The sequence below is a fragment of the Equus asinus genome, chromosome 12 (assembly GCF_041296235.1).
Source record: "Equus asinus isolate D_3611 breed Donkey chromosome 12, EquAss-T2T_v2, whole genome shotgun sequence".
Lineage (NCBI taxonomy): Eukaryota > Metazoa > Chordata > Mammalia > Perissodactyla > Equidae > Equus > Equus asinus.
The window spans coordinates 56,356,302-56,376,509 of record NC_091801.1 but is presented as its reverse complement, the minus strand read 5'-3'; the positions used below and the strand labels follow the sequence as shown (position 1 = coordinate 56,376,509).

The window sequence follows — 20,208 nt, the reverse complement described above, 5'->3', positions numbered from 1 at the left end:
TTTTGTTAGATGGCAGGAAAAACTGCTGAGTAAGAGAGAGCCCCTGCCTTCAAGGAACTCACTATCTAGTGGTGTTTCAGCCCTCGTTCTTGCCATCACGCCTTCTGCTGGAACACTCTTCATTGGCTTATCTCCTGCTTTATTCCTCAACACTCCTCTCTTCTGGAAGCTGTCCCTCATGCATCTCCATCCTCACAGGATGCCCCCTCCCTCAAGCCAAGTGGCCCTCATTTATGCCCCTCAAGGACCATACATCTCTCTCACATACCATATTGTATCGAAATTCCTTTTTTCCATTGCTATTTCCCCAACTCCCTGGTAACTCTTGGAAGGTAGAGATAGCATGTTATTCCTTGTAGTCTTCTCACTAGAATGCCTGAGATCTAGTAAATGCTAGATGGATGTTTGTTCAGCTGAATGAAATACCAAATATATACAAAAATATTTGGATTTACTACCTGGTAAATGTTTGTAATTTTTCCTGTTAATTGAGATTAACAATGACCGGGGGTGAATACACTAGGAAATGATAGACAGAAGAAAAGCTCTGGGCGTCACTGAATTCTCTCAGCTGTTCCAAATGCTTCCTGAGTGCACTTGCTGGAAGGTGACTTTTGTGAGTACCAACTCCACTTGCTCTGGACATGGCTACAAAGACTTTCTTGGGAGTTCTTCCTCTAAATTAAGCATTTCCTTTAGAATTTTCTGAGTATAGTATGAGAGCTTTTGGTTAATTTAACTACATTAATCTGTGGCTTTTTGTATAATTTTATCTTCTGGAAAATAGTATCTCTTCTGATGTAGCCTGGGGCTGAGGGAGGTTACACTCTTAGTAGTGGTGGTTATGAGTGGGAGGGAGGGGTAAGCAGCGAAGGAGTTTGGTCTTGTTCCAAAAGCTTGTTCCAGGGACACCAAGAAAAATCTTCTTAGAATACTGGCCAGTGTTTGGCAGGCTCAGAAATCCACCACCTTTTATAAGATTAAAACCTGTACCTTTTTCCCTTTGAGGAAGTGGATCTAAGTTCTAGCTCCCAGGTCCTCATCTGGCTGGCTTTCAATAATAGTAAACCTCTTTCTTTGCCACAAGTCTGGCCCTCCTAGGCGATGGGTAAATGAACCTGTGTTTGTGTTCAGTAATAAGATCTCTCAGTACATACAAAAATTCAGAATGCTTCCAATCTGATCTAAAGAGGTTAAGTCAAAACTAGACAAGCTCTTTTAACTATTTAAAGGAGTCTATGATTTGTAGGAATAGCAACTTGGAGGTGGCATATCTGCTTCCAAATCAAAGATTTCTAAAATTTTTTTTAAATGAAATAAGACCATACACAGATAAGGAATCAAAAGAAATTTATATTTTGAAGAAATTTGATTTCTGTGATTAAAGCTAATTAGTACATTTTATATATTATAAAAATATTTTTAGCATATTTTCTTGAAAATGCTATAGGCTTTTTCTTGTTGTGCAACAAAATAGCTCATAAATAAGCAGTTCTTGTATTCTCGTTTTCAGCCTGTTCTTCGGAACAGCACTCAGTTGCTTCCTGAAAAGTGAAAACAATATGAATTTTTTTTAAAGTAGTGGTAACGTATAGTGTGATTTAAAATATGTTTTATTAATTTTAACTTTTCTAATATCTCATAGTATGGTTAATAGGGCAAAAGTTGTATGTAAAAATTAATATTTCAAAGTTTACCAATTTAATGTTAGAATCAATAATGCACTCTTTTTGTGGAATTGTGGAGAGAGAATAGTGTTGCTTATACATTGTGTTTTTTAGATTCAAGTTTTGTCATTCTATTTAGGGGAACTTCATGACTCTCTCGAAAGTAGAATATTGTTCATTCAGAATGCAGAGTTATAAAAAACCAGCAATTCATCTCACTAATGGTTGCTATAGTCTGAATATGTGCCCCCCAAATTCATAAGTTGAAAACCTAATGCCCAATGTGATGATATTAGGAGATGGTGCCTTTGAGAGGTGCTTAGGTTGTGAGGGTGGAGCTCTCATGAATGGGATCAGTCCCATACAAAAGAGACCCCACAGAGCTCCCTAGCCCCTTCTGCCACGTTAGGATACAGCAAGAAGTGTGTGACTGGGAGTGGGCCCTCACCTGACCATGCTGCCACCCTGATCTCATCCTTTCAGCCTTTGGAATTGTGAGAAATCAATTTCTGTTGTTGATAAGCCACCCAGTCAGCTATAAGAGGCCAGGGCTGGATTTCTTCAAACCAAGCTTCCCCTTTGACAGCTGGCTCCTAATTAATTTCCGCCCTGGGGGGGAGAAAGGATTATTCCTTCCTGTTTGACCGCTGTTCCTAAAGCCCCAGCCTCTAGTTTCTTCTGCTACTCCCAGAACCAGCCTTCCTGTGTCCCTAGATCCTGACCTTATTTATATTTAAATTTAAAATCTAGTCTTGGCCCTACTACTTGAAATACTTCAGTGTATTTCTAAACTATTACTCTATCTCAAATTCTTCCTAAATCCTTTTTTTAAGGGTCTTATCTTCTAAGTGCTTACAATTTAGTGAGGAAGACAGATTTGAATATTATAATTCAAGCTCACTACAGAAAGGGCTATAACAATGGTATAAATAAAATGCAAATGGAGAACAAGAGAGAGGAGAAGTAAACGTAGAGTTTGGAAAGAGGGAAGTCAGGAGGTTACTGTGATAGGTCAAGTGAGAAGTGAAACAGTTAAGTGGAGCAGCGAGTCTTTAAAGGAGGGACAGATAGGAGGCATTATGGTTAGACATAGATGCCCCGGGGCACCGGAAGGGGCGCGGAGCCTGAAGGAAAGGGAGAAGTCTAAGAAGTATCAGCCTGGCATTAACTGAGATAGGGTAGCAGGAGGAGAAGCACATTTGGAAGGGGATGATGAGGAGTTCTGTGCTGAACATGTCTAGTTGAAGATGTCTTTTGTCACTCCCACTTTTCTCTTTGCTCCTATCAAGTCCCTGTTCTGGAACACCTTTCCCTCCACTTCCATCCACAGCTTCACTTATTATAATCCCTTCTGTAAAGTGCTGCTGATATGGTGACATCAACAGTTGTCTGTAATCATTCTAGCCCATGGGGACCTGTCCTTCCTATTAATCTCCCTGATATCCACTTTCTTTGTTTGCCTGCCACTTTTGGTACCAGTACTTTGATTTCCTTTTGTGAAACCACACCTCCTCCATTCTCAGCACCTCACTCCATGGGACCTGGGCCAGGATAATCAAACCACAGCATCCCATAGTGATTGCTTCAGGAATGGGCATGTGACCCAAGCCAAGTCAATGACATAGCTTTGGGACTTTTGTTGGAAGTGCTGGGAAAGTGGTTTGCTCTTTTTGCGTTAGCTTCTTGGCCGGTAGAATGTAAACATGAAGATGCTGGTGGTACCTTTGCCATGGGGTTGGGGGTGTTGGTGGAGAGTCTGCCTGAGAGTGAATTTACTTTCGAGGAGAATGGAGCCAAGAGATGGAGAGACACTGGTTTTGGATGATGTCACTTGAGGCCTTGGGTCTAGTTGTGGCAGAAATCAGACTACTTCTGGACTTCTCAATTAATGAATTCACCTTACTGCCTAAAACAATTTGAGCTGAGCTTATGCCTCTTGTAACTGAAATAGAGTCCTGAAAATTACCTGCATATCTCATTCCCCACGTTCTTATATGCCACCACGTAATGTGAATAACATCTCCAGTAGGGTTGTCTTGCTTCTACCATAGAAGATATTACTTTCTCAATGATTGATACTGTGTCTTTGTGCCCCTAGTGGTGTCATGCACAAGTGTTGTGCAGTGTCTTTATTTGGTAAACATTTACTGGTACCTCAGTGTGTGGAGACATATATTATAGAAAAAATGAATCGTGCTTACCTAGATTTACATTCAAAATCAAAATGGCAGCCATAAATATTTCTAAGAGCAACACTCTTCCCATCAGACAGCTGATTATTGTGGTCATTATTTGGGCAGCTGTGCCCACAGTTGATGCTTTGCTGCTGCCACTGCCACTGCTGCTGCTGCCACTGCCACTGCTACCGCTGGAGACAGACTGCGCTGGAAGGCTGAAGGTCATGGATTCCACTCGAACAACATTATTCAGTATAAATTCAATCTTATAATTTTTTCCTAGAAAAAAAATCATCATAGTGTTTGACTTCCTTTTATTATTTGTTTGTTTTCATACACTTCCAGTTGGGTTTCATTGACTTAAAAATGTTGTGTAATTCCTAACTGGAGTATTTTTAGAAATTGAGTCAAATGAATCAGTTTAAATAGGTACAAGTGTAGAGAGTGTCTCAGAGTTAGAAGAGTTCAATATGCCCATCAACTATGAACAGGGGAACTCTGGGTAGATTTTCTTTCTGTAGCATCAGTACCTGCTTCTCAGAAATGCCTTCCTAGGACCCGGGACTGGAGAGAGGCTGTTTGAAATGAGAGACAACAGGGAATGGAAAAGAAGGTGCTGAATCTCCACTTGATCCCTGTATATTTGACTGAGGAGTGAAGAAGTCTCAGCCTTAGTTGGGCGTGGGGGCGGGGGATGGATACTGAACTTTTTATTTTAAAAAATTTCAAACATACAGAAGAGTTGGAAGAATACTACAACAAACACCCATATGCCCTCCTCTTAGAATCAACAATTTTGAACTGTTCTCCACATTTGATTTTAGTCATATGCTATTTTTGTGTTACATGAGTGTGACCCTTCCTTTCTTCTTAGCCCAGGTAGACAAACTTGAAGAATGACTTGTCAGATAAGTTTAGAGAGTGAAACATAAAAAGCTCATCCAAACATTTTTTAATCCACATGGTAATTCTCCCACTGTTTTGAATATGAGATAACCAAAATATTTTTCTTGATGTAATTTCTTCTGGGACTACTGCTATCATTAATAGCGGTTACCACACAGAGCAGAGTTTGCAATACTTGTACAACCTTGTAAATTTTCCTTTCTCTGTTTTTTTTTCTATTATCATTTTTAAAAGATAATTCCTGTTTTCATTCTTCCTTTCTTTTTCAGGGAGAGAATATAATTAGATCTTGACCACATTGTGCTTTCACAAACAATAGTGATGCGTCCCACAACTTTCAAGATGGATGGGCATTGTTCTATAGACTTTCTACCACTGTTACAATTCATGACAATGGTGTCTTTAAGTCTTTCCATTTCTCAGTTTGAAAAAATTAAATTTTTGTGGCAGGTATATTTTTTCCTAATGATTTTGATGTATAAAGAATTTAGGCTGTTTTTTGTTTTTTTTCTCCTGTAGTGTTATGAGGAAATCCAAGCTACCCTCGAGGAGAGGCCACTCTATGGAGGAGATCTGAAGAAACCAGCCAAACTCTAGAATCACAGCCTTAGGGGTCTGACTCCAACCAAGCCATCCCAGCCGAAGGCTCAGACCTCATGGAGCAGAGATGAGCCACCCTTGCCCAAATTCCCAACCCACACTACTGTGAGCAAATGAAATGGTTGTTGTTTTAAGCCATTCGATTTGGGGCTGGATTGTTATGTAGCAATAGAAACTGAAACAAGCACTAAATATCACATACATTGTTAGATAAACATGTCCCAAATATTATTATCCACTAGAAATACTATTTTTGTCCAGGTTGCTCAAAGATGGAGTCTCAGCTGTTTACTTTGTTCCTCTTCCACTCTTTTCTCATCTAATTCTCACATCCTCATTTTCTGCGTTACAAACCACCACCCAGACCGCCTCTACCCATCTGGCCCCTGCTTTGCTCTTTGTGAGCTACAAGTAGAAGGGGACATGCTGCCATGCTGTTAGGCTACAGTCTAATCTGCAAGGGGATTTCCCACATTGCAGTAATTGTGGGGGTACCTACTAGAAAGAGTTGTAAGACAGATGCTGTGTTAATTTTCTCCCAAGTGCTTTGTTATTACAGTTTTACAGTGGTTAATCTACAAACTGGCTAAAGATAATGAAGAGACGACTGTACTTGGCCTTCCTTACTATGTATAACCAGGGAACTGAGACCCCACCCTTGATGAAAAAAGAAAGCAAGACAGTAAGCAAGCAAGCAAGCAAGAAGTTAGAGGCAATGGCTCCTCTCCATAGCAGATCAGATAGACACTCAAAGGGAAGATTTGAACTCTGAAAGAAAATTTGCTATATAAAAGGACAGTGCTATTTTGTTATCACAATAAAATGCCAAAACCTATATTATTGCTTCAGCACTCCCGTGATCCTGGTTACTTTGGAACATTGCTATTTGTAAATGGTAGTTTGAAGACCTTGATCGCCAGGTTGGGTGTTTGCCACTGGGCACCTCTTGGGTCCACTTTCATGGCGAGGTAGGCAACCTTCTCTTCAGGTAGAGTTCTTGTCAGGTGCCTCACTTCCCATAAAAGGGTCCCAGTCCTACTATCATTTCTGCTGACGGCTAAAGAATTTGGCTCTGCCCTTGACCAACAAGCTTGTAGGACACTCTAGGTACTTATCCAAGAGCACAATGTTGAACTCATTGCCATTTGATTCTCATGAAACACTAGGTTGAAATATTGCTGCCCAGTAGGCAGACCAAACTTATCTATGGAGGGCATCATCAAAGCAAGAGGAAACAAAAAATATGGAAAAGAATTCTTTTGGAATGATTTTAGTTTTTGATATTTAGTTAATATGAAAAATCAGACTATTGTAATTTCTTTTACTTATTTTCTCTTTATTTTTACTTTTATTCTGACCTTTAGTGTGTATATGTGTGTGTTTGAGAGAACAGTGGTAAGAAGTGGGGAGGGCCACTATATAACTTTTCAGAAGTTAAGGCCTATAAAGGCCTTAAATGGGTCCAACTGGAGGTAAACAGATTAATAGAAGCCTATCTCAAGTATAGGAAGTTTATCCATTTCTTTCTTTCAGATACTCTACAATCCGTCACCAATAGAGATTGGTGCTCTGTTCTTTGGACACATCATTTTGGCCTCAGTAGAAAGCCTTTTACCAATTGGAGTTATGCCATCAACCTATGTGGAGAGAATGTAAGAAATATCACTGTGGAAGTTATGACTATATTTTCTGTAATAATGTTGAAGATGTCACTTAGTACAGATTCATTGAATATTCTTTATGAGAACTCATAAGAGACATTTGTTTTGATCTCAGAGCAAGTTCTAATTCTCCACAGCAACTGGTTGTTTATCTGATGGGCACTGTGAAAACATGATAACGCATATGTTTCCTCCTTTGCATTGACTTTCAGAAAGACTAGAACCCACTTTCCAGCCCAACTCTGAACTCCTGCATGGGGCATTAAAATTATATGAGCCTATCTTATCCTTTCTTTTCTTTAAGTTGAAAATTTATATATTAATTTTTCTTAGTATAAATGTAATACATATTTAGTGAAAATTTAGAAAAATACACAAATGGATAAAAAATATGAATCATGATAGAATTTTTATGTATATCCTCAAATGACCTGTTTTAACTTCCTTAATTGCTTATTTTGTTTTCTATTTTGTTTTGCATACTAAGTATATTTTTGTAAGCTAAACTAAATGTTTTCTGGAACAAGGCAGAGTATAGTGTTCTGATTTCTGTAATTTATTGACCAGAGTATTATAGAATGCTTTGTTAATTGTCCCAATTTACCAATTGGAGTTATGCCATATACATGTGAGCATCCCAAGTGGTACACTTACCTATTCTAAGAAGACTAAGGTCTGTGTAGTTGGCCCAACAGCTGCTAAATGGAATTGTTGTATTTCCACCAAGACCACTGATTTGGTTATTATTGGAGTCCTTTAGTATGGCCTTCAAAGTCAGTGAAGTAATCCCAACTGATACACAATTACCCTAAAGAAAAAAACTGTAGAGAATTATAATTGTCCTATTTCCATGCTTTTCTTTTTAAATATGTGAAACTTAATTTTTTAAAAATGCCTCAGTACAAACTTAAAATCTGCAGAAGCTCCTTTTCTTACACAAAGAGTTCACAAAATATGGGCAGTGAAGCAAGTCCATTGAAAAGGAACATTTTTAAAACAGTAAAAGATGATATCCCTGGGTATTAGTCCAACTTCTAAGGGGCAGTGCAATCCTCAGGTTGCCAGTGTACCAGGACTAGTGACGTTGGCTCATCCTCCCAAATTTATGGCTTAATTCCTTCACTTAAATAAAGCTTTGAGTTATAACTTACATCAGAATCTACTGCCTTTACTGAAGGCTGCTGAGAAAATGGCTGTCCTAGCTGTGCTGCCACCGGCTGAGTGATCACCCAGAGCGAGGACACGAAAGCCACGTGGTGAACAGGAAAAGCAAACCTCTCAACTGGTTGGGCAGTCACCTGTGACGGGACATGAGTGTGCAGTGGTTTTCACATAATAAACTACATTCAGTAGCAAAGTCATCTTAGCCAGACGAAGTGTAATATTCATTGTTTATTCAAAAATATGTTCAATATGTGAAGTTCATATTATTACAATATTTCCTCTACATGAAATTCATGAAGCATTGTTATAAATATTCAAAGCAAAGCACATTTTATACCACTGAATAATTTTTTAGAAGATATGCTCCTTTTTCAACTACTTTATCCTTTTAGTGATACCATAAAAAAGTCAACAATACATTAGAAAGACATTCTCTCTAAATTATTATATTGAAATAAAAGAGGGTTAAAATAAGAAATAAGCAAGAAATTTTTAAATAGTAAAGATGTATTTTTTGACTTGCCTTTTCTTACCTTAATCCAGCCAGGATCACTTGGGCTGGGGATAGGATCCGTAATAGACATGGAAGAGATATTAAATCCAAGGATACTACTGGTTTTTCCTGAAATTACAGCTTGTCCAAGAGAATCGGCAATTTCTTGGAGTTCAGATAATTGCATCTGACCTATGGAAAAACAGTATCATAACACGTGAATTATAAGAATCCAGAATTGTGAGAACACTTGAGAGCTTTTCACTTTAGTTTTTGTCTGCACTGCTCCAACCACATAACAGAATTCTACAGTTTTCTAAAAGCACATGAGCTAAACATGACAAAGTCATATTAATGAGGTTAGGAAAATTAAGAATGCAGTAGAATATACTTTTAAGCTAGAATGAACAGAAAAACAAAGGTAGATAAAATAGATACAAGAAAAATGAATGAAAGCATAGTGTGGAAAAATACATAACTCTTAATTTAATACTTCCCCATGCCATTCTTTGTTTAGAAGTGAAGCACTATCATGCAAGTCTATCACCACATACCGTTTTTAAAAAATAGAGTGTTAATTTTGGACTAGAAGGAAAATTAGCATCACCAAATCTATACAATGCTATGTTAATAAGTTGCTGAAGTCAACATCAAATTACTCACAGATTATTACTTGTTCTGGACATTGACGATTTTCAAGGTTATTTTTAACACTATGGGTAGTTTCTATTCTCTTTTTCTAGCTTGAAGGTCCTCTTAAAGCTATTGCTCCCATAATGCTCCTTACCTTATTAAGTGGTACCTCTATTCATCTCTTTGTCAGAAGTCTGGTACCTTTGCTTGATTCTTCTACTTTACCTCTCCCCCACAGCATATAATCAAGTACCAATTTCTATATCTCTCTGTCCCCACTGTCAAAATCCTAGTCAAAGCCGTCGTCAGCAGAGGTACTAAAACAGCTTTTAAACTGGCTTTCTTGTATCCATTCTCTCCCCTTTCTACTCCATTCTATACACTGTAGGCAGAGTGATCTTTTAAAGAACTGTAACCAGGATATCATTTTGGTAGAGTGTAGGCCTAGCCAACCCCTTGTTCCTAGGTACCCGGCACCTTCTATATGCAGAGTCCTGCCTTGAGGACTCCAGTCATTGCGTTTCTTCCATTACGGCTAAACCAGGAAGAAGGCAATATCCTAGGGCAGTGGGTCTCACAAACATGTTGAAAATCACAGGCTTAAGGAATTTCAGTCCCTGTCAGTTTAAAGGTTTCTTTTGGTAGACTCAGACTCTCTTGGATAAATGCTCAGTCTTTCAGATTCCTCCTTCTCTCCCTACTTCCTCTACCGGCCCTTCTCCAAGATGGCTTCCCAGGTATGAGGGCTCACGTGACCTAGTTGTAGCAATACAAAGGTGCTTCATATCCATACATTACTATTACAACTTGTTCTCACTGGTTTTTGGCAGAGTGGCACGTCTGACCTGTCTGCATTGTTAACAGGTTCTCTCTGACTGACATGTGAAGGCATCCATTTGGGCTGCCTGCCACCTAGAAACCAAAGACCTTAACTTAAAGAGCTCTTATTCCTGACTGGACTCTGCTTATCCACAGGTCCCCCAGTACTTAAGTAACCCCTTTCTAGAACATCTGGGAACTTCTGGATATCCTGACACAAGTAGTGTGAATGAAGGCTGTGGGGAGCCAGAAGTATTACTACATGCACATCTTTCTTGCCACTTCCCCATATTTTGCTGTGAAATTGCACCATGCCAAAGTTGCAGGGCTTTCTTTGAGGTTTGAAACCCAATCCCAGTCTGTGTCTGGGAAGCACGCCATTAGCCTGTCCCTCCCCCTGCCCCTATCTCCATGTTCTTAGACTGTATTATACCTATCTGGATAAATTTCACTAACAAGATAAAACTGCTTAAAGGGGATAGGAGGGTGGAAGAGGTTGTGTGTGAGGAAATTTTGATCACATATAGGAAATAAACCCCAGTTTCTTTGGACATCTGGGTGGCTGGTGTAGTAAATACTGGACTCTGCTACATGTAAGGGCTTACCAGGGATTTCTAAGAGTCGGTGAGCAATCTGTATATGTATCATGGACCCACTACAACTCCTAGACTAAATTAACAGACTACATTGAGTCCAAAGCCCTAACCTTGTTAAGTATAAGGAAATACAGGGCTGAGGAAGGAAAGTAACCTATGACTGGGCAGAGAACACCGTGGAAGATCTGGTAACAACACAAGCCTGTGCTTCTTGTTTCCTTCAACAAAAAGAGTTGATCGGCACCTCCCACCACTCACGCAAGACTTTCCAAAGGCTTATACCCACAAGGGAAGAACCTTTTGGCTGCCTAACTGGTGGATTCCAGCTAGGAATTGTGGCGGGTGCATAGGGTCAACACTGAGAAGCAAACCTCCTGGGGAAATGAGTGATGACCCCTAGTGGCAGAAGATGAGAACTTCACCCAGTACCAGGTTTACACGAGAGCCTGGGAGTTTAATGAAAAATATGCTGGACAGAGATAGGGCAGATTTGCATTCTCTGAGTCTGAAATTTAAACAGTTTGGAGACTTTCTTTAAGAAAAGGAATGTGAAAAAGTCTTATTTTTGCAACTTTTATAATAACAGTGAATGTGACCACATTACTAAATGGACCCTTCTCCCACAGCCTTGAAAGTTAAAGCCCCTCCCAGGACTTGTACAAGTTGTAGGGGAAGAAGACATTTCCTCTATCCAAAGTGGGTTCGTCTGGCCAGAGAATGAATTAAATGCACAAGAGACAGAATAGCAAGAGAAAATTAAACAAAGCTTTATGAGGAACCATGGCCCGGGGTCTTTCTTCCGGAAGAAAGAAAGGGCACCGAAGAAGTGGGGTGCACAGAGTGGTTATATACCCTGAAACAGGGTGTTTTACATATGATTGAAATGTCCCTCCCACAATAGTCACAAGATTGCCCTGTCGGCACAGTGCTTGATGGACACAGCAGGAGGCAAGTCTATTGTCTTGAGCTGGGTGGTCACAGGTGAGCTCAGCAATCAGTTCCTAGCCTAAGGAAAGATGCTTAATCCTTAAAGAAATGCCAAGGTTGGGAGGGGGAGTCGATCACGGGAGATTACCACACAAGTACAGTAAACAAAATGCAGATTTAAATCCTTGCCTTCCCCATTGATTAAGAGTTTCTAGAGAGAAGGTCATCTCCTTTCTTCCTGGTACAGAGAGGGAGGCACCTTTAAAGATAGAGATTTACCTTACAAATGTAAATATCTCCTAACAAAGGGCAAGCAAGTTCCACTCCTCAGAGCCTCCTTCCCTGTCCCTGTTTATCAAAAGCAATCAGCCTCAAATAATCCTCATGCCAAAGAGACATATCTTGGGGTGGCCATTTCCAGGTCCCCACAAAGTGAAGGGCCTTGAAGCTTAAGCTTCATTAGCTGGATGGTAATCTTCCTCTGACAGAGACTCAGGTCTCATCTTCTTGGGGAGGAGTTTGCCTGGGTAAGACCTGTGCTTCACCACTGGAGATGATGGCATGGTTGGGACTTAGCAGCTGGGGATGGTTTTCATGCCAGGAGGCCAGGAAAGTTCAGTTACACCTCAAGAGCGGCTGTGCAGAGCAGAGATCACCCACCCTGTAGCAGAGACTATGAAGACAAGAGGGCAACATAAGGGTCTGAGGTCAGAAAAGCCCCCTTGGTATTCAGCTACCAACTTGGGCTGACAGAGAGGAAGAAAATCTGAAAAGCTGAACATTTACCCAAATGCCCAAACTGAGTCACTCTAAGGAAATAATTTAAAGCAGCAAAGATACCTCTGATGGGACAGCTGAGTTTATTTTTATCTCTGATACCTAGGAAATGGGAGTATGGGGAATGAAGGACAGAGAAAGGGGTGATTGCTGAGGACGCTGATTAGGTCAGCCGCAGGAATTAAAGATAGAGCACATTCTTGCATATTTGCAATTGTTAGGGTAAATTGGTGACTTGACTACCAAAATCTAACCCACCACTCCGCTGCTCAGAATCTGCAAGGGTCTATTCTTTTCCTTAGGAAAATCCACAGTCCTTCTGTTAGCTTACAAAGAGGAGAGCTTCTTTTGGTTTCCTCCGATCTAGCACTTGTGTACCTCTCAACCTCATGTCCAGCAGCCTGCCCTTCCTGGTTCCTTCCACTGTGGACCTGTTGGACCTTTTCCAGTTCTTCTAATGCACCAAATTCTCACCAACTATTTCCTCAGCCTTGAACATCCTTACCCTCCTCTTTTCATTGACCAACTCTTTTCATGATTAATCTTTCAGCTATAACATCACTTCCTTAGGTCACCTCTCAGGTTTTTTATATTAGGTCAAATCCTTTTGTTGAATTTATTAATTGCTTCAATCACAAAAAAGAGGCTGCAGTTCCTTCAAAATTCCAAAATAGTTTGGGATTACAGAAGCAGGAAAAGGGTTTCTAGGCCCTTACAGGGTTCAGGATGTGGGGTTGGTGGGAATTCCTGAGGCCAGGTTACCAGGCCCTAATAGGGTAATTTGTGGATGTGGATTCAGTAATTATGTTCTGCTATTTCAAATATCTACTTTTCATACCTGTGGTGTCATTGCTTATGAACTGAAGGGGAGGATCTCCAATCTCCAACTCAACTGTGAGTGCCATGGATCTCTTCCTCCGCAGACGCTCCCCTCGTATGATTTTGCTGACACGGATTTTGTCACTTGGTATCTTTAGGAACAAGGCGAGATTTCTAACCAGATTAGGAGAGCTATAAAAGTTATCTTCTGTTACAGCAGGTAATTGGAAAGAAACAAATATGACTGCAGTGGTGTGGATTTCAACAGGTATAGTTCCTTTAACCAAAAGGTACAGCATCTGGTAGGTTCTATCAAAGTAGTTTTCACCAAGGACAGTGGAATTCAGCTTAGGAAGGAAGTGCTCTATGAAGGAAAAAAGCCAAAACAGCACAGTTAAACATATTTATATTATCACAATTACCATGTAGTATTTAATATTTGTTTAAATTTAGGAAATTCTGAAAAAGTTCAACATTATTATTCTTTCATAGGAAAGAATGCATATTAAAAACAAAAACATTTATAGAACTGACATGCAAAATTAAAGTCAATCTTTAAATAACACCATTAATAATTAATAATACCATTAATACCAAACAATAAATTTATACATTAAATTTATTTTAAAAAACAATTAGCTATAGGCATAGTATAAATGACAAAATCTAATTATGAACCCAGGAGCCATATTGTACTTGTAAGGTTATTTACATGCTGAGAATTTCAAAGCCTTGACCAAAGGCATTTGGTAATTTAAAAACGTAAATTTAACTTTAATAGCCATCTACTTTATGCAGCGCTGTATACAAATGCTAAGGAGTATTTACAATTCTGTGCTTCTGTTTTTACCAAGGACGAAAGTATGTAATACAAATGAAGCATATATTAAAACATCCCAGAAGGATCTTATATCAATGAAAAAGGTTTACATTTCAGCCTGAAAAATCTTTGGTTAATGCAAAACAAATTCTACTAGGGAACTGAATTTTGTAAAGGTGATTGAGGTCATTATATATAAAATGAATGAATATATATGCACGATTTTATGGCAGAGTATCAACAATGTCTAAGCGGTAATAAATCCACTAATACATATTGAGCCCAGACAAAGGCTGAATTGTATAACAGCACTGGAATGAGACGTGCAGTTTCTCCCCACATTTCAGAGTAAGGCTTACTAAGAACAAGAAAGTAAAATTTTAGAAAGAGGTATTTCTTATGAATATAATAGACATTCATGGCAATGGCATTAAGAAGCCATTTCATTATTACTATATATTTCTTTAATATCTACTAGTATAAGTTCTAGATGCAATTTGGTTTAAACATTCTGTGAATCTGAAGAAAGTGCTTTTGAGTTATAAATGGAAGCTGCTCTCAAGCTACTTTTAGAGGTGCACACACCATTTATCTTAGGTAACTTTCCATGTCTTCACAGTAATGGAAGGAAGCAGAGACATAAATAATAATAAAACAGTTTGAGTAATTGAAAACAGTATGTATAGATTCATAATACAGGGATATTATTTTGCATTCCAAGTGCCAAAGCAAAGTGTTCATTTAAAAGCAATGCTATATCAGAAAAAAAAGAATCTGGGGCTGGCCTGGTGGTGCAGTGGTTAAGTTGGCACGTTCCGCTTTGGCGGCCCGGGGTTCGCTGGTTCGGATCCCGGGTGTGGACATGGCGCCACTTGGCAAGCCATGCTGTGGTAGGCATCCCACATATAAAGTAGAGGAAGATGGGCACGGATGTTAGCTCAGGGTCAGTCTTCCTCAGCAAAAAGAGGAGGATTGGCAGCAGATGTTAGCTCAGGGCTAATTTTTCTCAAAAGAAAAAAAAAAAAGAGAGAAAAAATCTATAAGAGGGCAATGGTGATACTGTTTTTCAGCCCTTCGACACCTCTGTAACCACTTCCCTGTATTAAATTCTGGCTGTTGAGAGAGTTTGTATTTTCCTGTCTTGAATGATAGAGTACTTAGTACCAAAAGTGCTGTTTTAAAAAAGAGTTAAATTCTATGAAAATTAAGCCATAAATATGTGCAACAATTTGTATATGAAAAGAGGTAACACTGACTTTCTTAGCTATAAGGAGGCAACATATCATGATGGTTAAGTGCCTGGGTCCTAGAGCTAGACCGTGTGTTCTAGTCCTTGCTCTGCCCTTACCAGCTTTGATATTGCCAGGGACTGAACTGTGTTCTCCCAAATCATGTGGCACCCTGATCTTGTACCCACAGCCTCCAGAACTGTGAGAAAATAAATTTCTGTTTGTAAGCCACCAGTTTATGGCATTTTGTTATGGAAGCCTGAGCTAAGACAGAGACCTTGGCAAATTACTTCCCCTCCTTGTGTCTCATGTCTCACTTTATGCATCTGTGCCTACCTCATAGCATTATTATTAGGCTATGGTAACAATGATTTATAATATACAAAGCACTTAGAACAGTGCTTGACGCATAGTAATGTCTCTGGAAACATTAGCTAGACATATTATTAACAGAAATAGGACTTCCTCCATAGATGGTAATGAAAATGGGTTATCCATTCATACTCTCATGTCTAGCTTATATTATGACCTACAGTACACATTTATGCAATTATTACCTAAGATTATGAGGCACATCTAAAAATGATAGTAAGTAGCACATGTGGAATGGAATGTATTGACCTTATCACTACCCGGTTTAACCAAAAGACTTCAATGAGTGGTGATAAATCCTGGTTTTTCAAATATTAGTAAGTGGCTAAGTTTAGTCTCTTCCATATATTTCCTTTAAATCCAGAGTTTACTTTATCATATTTACTTCATGGTGTTCAGCTGATGTTATACTAGCTTTCTTGGCAATACTTCTGGTGATTGCCAATGAATTTAGGCTTGACCTCTTTGAAACAGAAGTAAAGCAGAGATAGGATAAAATTTCTAAGCAAAATCTCCCCTGTATTCCACAGGAATAACTGAACTAAATGTGCAGACTGTACACGTTCTCGGGGGCGAACGAACATCCATCACACACAAAACCTTGTGTCTGCATGTGTGCGGGGGGGTAAGACTTCCATCAGGAGTGATCTTTCAGGACGCACATGTTACAGATGAACACATCTTAGTCTTTGGTGGATTATGGCTAACAACCTATTTTCTCTTGCATTTGTCAATGGCTACGGAACTAAACATAATAATGAAACATTACAAAGAATTTTATACCTAATTAAGTACATAGACTGTGTGTACTGTATTTTTCTGAGGAAATACCTGTATGCAGATGTCTGTTAAGTTCACAGTGTTTCTGTTGGGAATTCCACACTGTATTTTTGGGGCAGACCAATGTGTTGTTCACATAGACATCTAAACGCTGAAGTGTGGGGAAAAAAATTCCTACCAGGACAGCCTGTTAAAAATAAACATTTCTGTGTGTTAAGAGAATAGTGAAACAGAATATTTAGAATTTAGCACTTAAAAAATGTCAACTATATATACCTTCTGTAAAATATTAAAACTAAGTTATATGGATTTAAGATAAATGTTGAGCTAAAATTTTTAAATAGACTCACATTCAACCATTCATATAGATGTTACAACTTAACTCTTAATTGATGATTCTCAGTAGAAAAGTGTAATGTAAGAAAGAAATTATTAGAACAGTATCTCTAAATCAAAGAAAGTGTTCCTTCAAAAGATAACAAAGTTATCTGAAATACAGACCTTCAACTCCAGGGTAGGAGGAAATGGGGAATTCAGCAATGCTCATAATGCAATCACACAAGATTAGGTACTTAATGTTGAAAAAAATACTTATCTCTGAGAAAAATTTGGTAGTAAGACTGATAAAAATCAGTCAAAATAACTATCCTCTCTGATTCCATTTTGCTCATTTTTCATGTTTATATTCTCCTCATTTCATGCTATCAGATATAATCACAGTAAGAAGACTGGCTATTGCACAAAGGGCAAGGAGGAGTTAAGAAGGGTCTAATAAGCTATACATAGTTTTGGAATCCTCTTTTGAGATTGTCTACAGAGGCTCAGAATATTATCAGTCGCATGACTTTGTAGTTATCATTCTTAATTTTAAAATTAAAAATACTCTCTTTCATTAAAAAATCCAGTGCATATCTGAGCCAGACACTATTCTAGAAGCTCTCAACAGTCCCTGCCCTATTTGAGCTTACATTCTGGAGTGAGGAGAGAGGCAATGAATAATAGAAATAATGAAAAGTAAAGGATGAAGCATGTTAGAAGGTGGTAAGTGCTATGGAAAAAAGAAAAGGTAGATCAGGGTACGAATAAGTGGGAGAGCCAAGCGAGAAGGGGAGGCCAATCGAGAGAATGGGAGTTGAGGAGATGAGGCAGCCACCTGGGGTAGTATGTTCCAGGCAGACTCAACATGTGAGACATAAGCCCACGTGGCAGCACGTGTAGTGTGCTGAGGAACAGCATGGAGCCCAGTGTGGCTGGAGGAGTAGAATAGGTCAGAGAGCTAAGGGATGGGGGAGATTCTCACGGGGCTTTGTAGGCCATTGTGAGGACTCTGGCTCGTGTACAAAGACCAAGAGGGAAATTATCGCAGAGTCTGGGACAAAGGAGTGATCTGATCTGACATATTTTGAGGGTATCTCTGTTGCGACTGAGGTGAGAATAGACAGTAGAGGGTGTGAAGGTAGGGCAGGAGGAGGAGTTGGGAGGTGATTGCCTTAATCCAGAGAGAGAGAATGTTGGCTCAAACTGGATGGTAGCACTGGAGGTGGTGAGAAGTGGTCAGATTCTGGATATTTTGAAGGGAGATTTTAACAGGATTTGCTGCTGGATTAGATGAGGAATGTGAGAGAAAGAGAGGAATCAAGAATGGTTCCAAGGTTTTATCTTGGGCAACTGAAAAGATGGAACTGTTATCACCTGAGAATGGGCAGGGTCTCCTTTCATTACTCCTCTCTCTGCTCCATCTTATCAGCATCCTTTCTGCACGTTCCTAACCCTCTGGGACTTTCAAGTCTCACACTCTTAGAAAAGAAAAATCTATATTACAAGACTACTGCTTAACCTCATACTCTTTTCCCACTGACAAAGTACATATAAATTTAATCATCCCAGCTGAATTCAGTTTGTACAAGGATTTGACATTATTGAAGATATTTTAGATAACTTGCTTGATTTCTGAAGTAAATTCCAAAGGTGTATTTCTGACATACGAATATAACAGCAGCATGGAAGAATGAATATATAATTCCAAGTGGCCAGTTTTAGATGTCACTATTTTATGTAAAAGTTCAGGTTTGCTTGCTGATCAAACAAATCATAGGCCTCGCCGTCACACCTCAGACACAGAGCAGCACAATCAAGTGCATATGAGGGAGAGGGGTTTGGTACTCATCCGTACTCTCAGGCTGATGAAACCTTCCGGACTAATAGTATTTTCAGTAGTACCCTGCTGGTCCTTGAAATTGAGCTGTAAGGCTGACGATGTTTGAGAGAACAGGGGAGGAGATCAAGTCCTTAGCAGATAGAAATATACGTAAATAATCAACACCGAGAACTCTTAAGAAATTATTTCTATCTTGCCTTACCTTGTTATGGTCAACGTTAAGCAACATCAGTCGCAGATTCTGAGGACTGGTGCCAGTGAAGTAAACTTCATAAGAGTTGTTCAGAGCCACGATGCTATGAAACAGGGACAGTCTTCTCTGGCATGTGTATCCGGCACACCAGCCATGATCCTGGGGGCCTACAGCCACACAAAATGAAAGTTCATGTTCTGTATTATGAATGTTATTAGTGCAAAGTCTGAAGAGTAACTGTATTAAAAATAAATTGCAGGGGTCAAGTCCAGCATTTATAGCCATTGTCCACCCACCCGTCAACCAATGATCTAAGCTATTTCTCAAACCTTGGCTTAAAAAGGAAGTCAGGGAAGCAACTCCTCCGTAGTCCTTTTGCTTTTACACTGCTCAGGTAAGAAGCGTAAATTAGTGTGTTGAGGATTTGTACTGGAAGGTCATTGAAAGAAATAGTAGATTTACATGTTTCTGTACTTTAATAATCATATTTAAGCCCAGGTCACATGGTGAGGAAGAAAATGCTTGATTCTCTCTCCTACCTATCAAATGTGAGTTGGGGTGGGGAACCAACTTTCTCAGATTCTTTGCTGAGAAATATGCTGTGACAGAGTTAATTTGTTAAAAGGAGAGCCTGCACCTGGAAAACATGGACATTTGTATGCCTGAATCATTGATTCATTCATTCTTTCTTTCACTTACTCACTTTGTAAATTCAATAAACTCTTAAATTTGTTTTTTATTGTCTTTAATCTTCCTTCCTTTTTTATTTTAATAAATTTTTGTTAAAGACTGTGATTATAGGTTCTATTGGAAGGTCATCATCATTAATGAACTGAAGCAATCTGGGAAATAACACTCGATTAAAGCCTTTACAAAGCCAAAAGATGGTGGATGCTTTTCTACTTGAATCCAGACACTTCCAGAACAGGTGTAACGTGATTTCTGTAGTAAACTTCTCTATTTCCGTTCAGTTTTAAAGTGGCTGGGACTACACATATACAACATTGAGTGAGACATGGAATGATGAATTTTCTTGATGTATTTATTCATTAGCTTTGCTCAATTTCCTGGCTTACTTGGAATTATTATCAATATTTATAAATGAACTTCAAATCAATATAAACTTCTGAAGCTCAAGTAGAGCATAACCTTTCCCTTAGCATCCAAAATATAAGTCCTGCTTTTAAATACATTTTCTTTGTGGGGTTTGAAAACAAATAGAAAGAAATTTCTATGTATAAAATGAAAAATTTAGAGTGACGAAAGCCGTATTTTAAAAATAAATAGAATTGAATATTAAAGTGTAAAGGGAAACTTTAGTGGTATCCAATAACTTTCACCTTGGGAATTTTTTTCCCACCTAGTGTAGTGCACCCCAAGCCTCAGTAATTCTTCTAACACCTTCCTAATTTTTGCC

General features: G+C 39.0%; 1 protein-coding gene across 4 annotated transcripts in view; it reads right to left on the bottom strand.

The window, feature by feature from the left end:
• Positions 1 to 1,339: 1,339 nt before the first annotated feature.
• The window catches only part of PKHD1L1 (PKHD1 like 1), a 150,870-nt gene continuing 132,001 nt past the window's right edge, over positions 1,340 to 20,208 (bottom strand). For all 4 annotated transcript variants that reach the window (XM_070481489.1, XM_070481487.1, XM_070481486.1 and 1 more), the window contains 8 exons: positions 18,801 to 18,958; positions 16,492 to 16,627; positions 13,259 to 13,603; positions 8,709 to 8,860; positions 8,163 to 8,309; positions 7,666 to 7,819; positions 3,869 to 4,123; positions 1,340 to 1,544 (listed from right to left, as the gene is read on the bottom strand). In XM_070481489.1, coding sequence (XP_070337590.1) covers positions 1,534 to 1,544; positions 3,869 to 4,123; positions 7,666 to 7,819; positions 8,163 to 8,309; positions 8,709 to 8,860; positions 13,259 to 13,603; positions 16,492 to 16,627; positions 18,801 to 18,958 — 1,358 coding nt within the window. In that variant the 3' untranslated portion in view covers positions 1,340 to 1,533. The remainder of the gene's footprint in view (positions 1,545 to 3,868; positions 4,124 to 7,665; positions 7,820 to 8,162; positions 8,310 to 8,708; positions 8,861 to 13,258; positions 13,604 to 16,491; positions 16,628 to 18,800; positions 18,959 to 20,208) is intronic.